This window comes from Myotis brandtii, unplaced genomic scaffold, assembly GCF_000412655.1.
Source record: "Myotis brandtii unplaced genomic scaffold, ASM41265v1 scaffold613, whole genome shotgun sequence".
Lineage (NCBI taxonomy): Eukaryota > Metazoa > Chordata > Mammalia > Chiroptera > Vespertilionidae > Myotis > Myotis brandtii.
Genome location: NW_005370332.1, coordinates 1,925,553 through 1,929,108, shown reverse-complemented (window position 1 = coordinate 1,929,108; position 3,556 = coordinate 1,925,553). Strand labels below are relative to the sequence as shown.

Genomic DNA, 3,556 nt, shown 5'->3' with positions numbered 1-3,556 from the left:
ATGTGCACTTTTTGCAAACTGTGGCCAGTTTCCTGTTTAAGCTACAGTAACTTTTCCAACTACGGATCATTGTTCCTTCTGTGGCAGATTTTTACAGTTCCTCCAATGCATTTGGGATGACTGTCTCAAAGCAACCTGCAGCTTTCCTGACAACTCCTAGCTCTCTCTCCTTCTAAGAACTGTAGCTCTTTCCTACTGAGTTTTTAGAAACTTCTGCTACCATCCATATCTACCATTTCCACCACCAGATCCATAGCCACCACCACAGGGGCTGCCAGAGCTTCTTCCACCAAAACTGCCCTTCATGGCTCCATAATTTGATTGCTGTTGTCCACTGTAATTTCCAAATTCATTATAGCTCCCAACACCACCATAGTTACCACCAAAATTTCCCCCTTCGTTGTAACCATCATATCTTCCACCACCACCACCACCATATCCAGCACCTTGGTTTCCATATCCTGGTCCACCAGCACTTCCGTAACTTTCTCTACTACTATAATCAGGACCACTGCCATAGTCGCCACCATCACCTCCAAATCCATTATATCCACCATCACCTCCTCCATAACTACCTCTGCTGCCACCTCCACCACCATAGCCTCCTCTTCCACCAAAGTTTCCACCATGGCCAAAGTTTCCTCCACCACCCATGAAGTTGCCAGATCCACCTCCACAGCTTCTGAGATCAAGCAGACTGCATTTCTTGTTAAGAAAGGGCCTTTTTGTCCTGCCAGCGATCCCCTGTGGGGTGTGCAGGAGGCAGCTGATCCATGATTCTCTCTCACCATTCATGTTTCTATCTCTCTTTCCCTCTCCCTTCCTCTCTGAAATCAATAAAAAAAAAATTTTTTAAAGGGCCTTTTTCACTTCACAATTATGCCCATTAATACTGGGGTATTTCTGAACAACAATTTTATTAACTGTATCATGATCATCAAAAATTACAAAAGCAAATTATCTTTTTTCCCCCCACTCTGCCTGTCTTCCATAACTTCCATGGTTTCAATCATGCCATACTTTTCAAAGTAGTCTCTCAAATTATATTCTTCTGTATCTTCTTTAATACCACCACCAATTTTCTTCACTGTTAGATGGGCACCAGGCTTTACAGAATCCTCTCTAGAAACAGCTCTCTTTGGTTCTACTACACGCCCATCAACCTTGTGTGGTCGAGCACACATTGCTGCATCCACCTCTTCAACACAAGAGTAAGTCGCAAAACCAAAGCCCCTGGAACGTTTTGTTTGGGGGTCTCTCATCACCACGAAATTAGTGGGTGTGCCCCATTTCTCAAATTGTTCTCTCAAACTGTCATCTGTAGTTTCAAAGCTCAGACCACCAATAAACAGTTTTCTCAACTGCTCTGGTTCCTTAGGATCATGGCCCTACTCCCCTGCCCTCCGCTCTCCCACCCCCCAGTGGCTCAAGTCAGGCTGGGGGCGACCAGGCAGTGGTTTTACCTCCATTTTGAGACTGGACTCACCTCTTCCAATCTGAGTTCAATATGGAACCCTATTTTCCATTGTTCAAACGGAAAAACAAACAGGCAGGAATATACAGGAGAATTATCACAATGAAAAAACAGCCATGTTGTGAGAGAACCAGTCTTACTACATGAAAATATGGTGGGGGGGGGGGCAAAAGTAGGTTTACATGCAGGTTATGATTATTACTAATAAATTAATAATAGAAGACTAAACTCAAAACTGTAAACCTACTTTTGCTCACCCCAGTATACAGCAGAACACAAAGTCCAAGAATAGATCTGAATATCTACAAAAATTTCCTATACAGTGTGGCACACTCCCAAATTAGTGAGAGTAAACATGCGCTTGGGACAAAGGGGTAGCCATCGATAGTATGTTCTTAGTTCTACACCTCTCACAATAAACCCAGAGAAACTTTATATACATAGAAGAAGTAAATGTACAACGAACACCCCCGTCAGCACTAGGCACCAACTGCCTGCACTGCTCTTTGCTCTGCTGCTGCCCAGCTCCCACATCAATGGCCGCCATGGGTTTCGGAGACCTGAAAAGACCCGGCGGCCTCGCCTCCAGATGCCCGGCGACTACCAGGTGCTACATGGAGGGGTATGTGCACCACCAGCAGATGTGGCAGTATTTGAAGCAGTCCTCGACCCACCACCTGCCGACTCGTATCATCCCCCACGTTGGTATAACCATCACATCACGTCTTATGAAAAGGAAAGGTCAGCCTGCCAGGAGTAAGGAAAGCTTTGGGCAAGTGTGGCCCTTGCTCATGTGGACGATGCCACAGGAAGTGCAGCTACAGAGAGTAAAGAGGTAGATGACATTGCTCTCTTTGGAGATGTTGAGGAGGAAAGCAGAGGCTAAGAGAAGAACGCCTTGCACAGCCTGAGTCAAAGAAATCCAAAAAAAACCCTGCGCTGACCACCAGGGGGCAGCGCGGAACATGGCGGGCTACCGGAGGTGGAGGCAGGGCAGGAGGAGAGGAGGCAGGGAACCTGATCAGCCCTGATGGCCCGCCAGGCTTAAGGACCCTACTAGCATGAATATAAAATTCACCATGTTAAAAAATCAGACTTAGAAAAACAATGATAAATGGGGAAAAATATTTTCAATTCACATCACCAGTCTTCCTCATATATAGCAAGGTTCGTGATATCATTTAAGGGAAAGAGTAGCGGCCAAAAAGACATTAACAATTCACAGAAAACACACACACACACACACACACACACACACACACACACACACCCTCTTAAATATAGGAAAAGATTCCCCAGCCACTCATATAAGGGAAATACAAACAAAAATCACACTCTTGTATAATTTCTTACATATTAGGAGTTCCCAACCAAAACCTGCCCATCTGAGGGGCCTGAATTACCTACCTGCCATTTCCTGATCTCTCTTGGATCTGGCTTGTGTCAAATGGCCCCAGATTGCTTTACCCATGAAATGATTATAATCCCACTGTAAACCAAGTGCGGTCCTTTATATGAAAATCCTCGACCCTTAGATCTCGATTGCCCTCTCACGCCATCAAATCTTCTCTGCAGAAGTTGAGTTTCTAAATTTTGGAAATCTTCTGCCTCACCATTAGTAACTGGAAACATGAGGGCACGTGTGTGATCCCCCTCCCCCCACGCCTTTAACGCCTTTGATAAATACCACAATTGTTTTCTTCTGAACTTTTTGGGTTCTCCTTATACATATTTTTTGTATTATCACCACCACCTTTTATTATCTTCGAAAACAAGAAATTATTTCTTTAAAAAGCTTCATCATTTCTTTCATTAATAATCAACCTTTTTTCAGATCCCTCCTATTGCACCGAACTGTACATAGATGAAAGGTTAATCCACCAGTACTCCCATCACGTGGGGAAGCCCCTGAAGATTTGGGGGCTAGTTCTTCCACGTGGTTAAATGCATGCAATGATAGGGAGCTATGAAGTTTCAGTTCAAAAATTTATTAAAGGAAAGGTTCCTTCTCTAGGGATACATTCCGGGGAGCCCAGTCCCTGCGGGCAGCGCTTTCCATCTAACATACTAGGGAGACCCTCG

At 44.7% G+C, this 3,556-nt stretch overlaps 1 protein-coding gene across 1 annotated transcript; it reads right to left on the bottom strand.

Annotated features, from left to right (window-relative positions):
- Positions 1 to 330: 330 nt before the first annotated feature.
- LOC102263460 (heterogeneous nuclear ribonucleoprotein A3-like) lies at positions 331 to 1,483 on the bottom strand. Its single transcript, XM_014528068.1, is given in 4 exon segments — positions 331 to 721; positions 862 to 972; positions 975 to 1,388; positions 1,464 to 1,483. Coding segments are annotated over 4 exon segments (543 nt in total). The 5' UTR covers positions 1,470 to 1,483; the 3' UTR covers positions 331 to 709.
- Between the last annotated feature and the right edge of the window lie 2,073 nt (positions 1,484 to 3,556).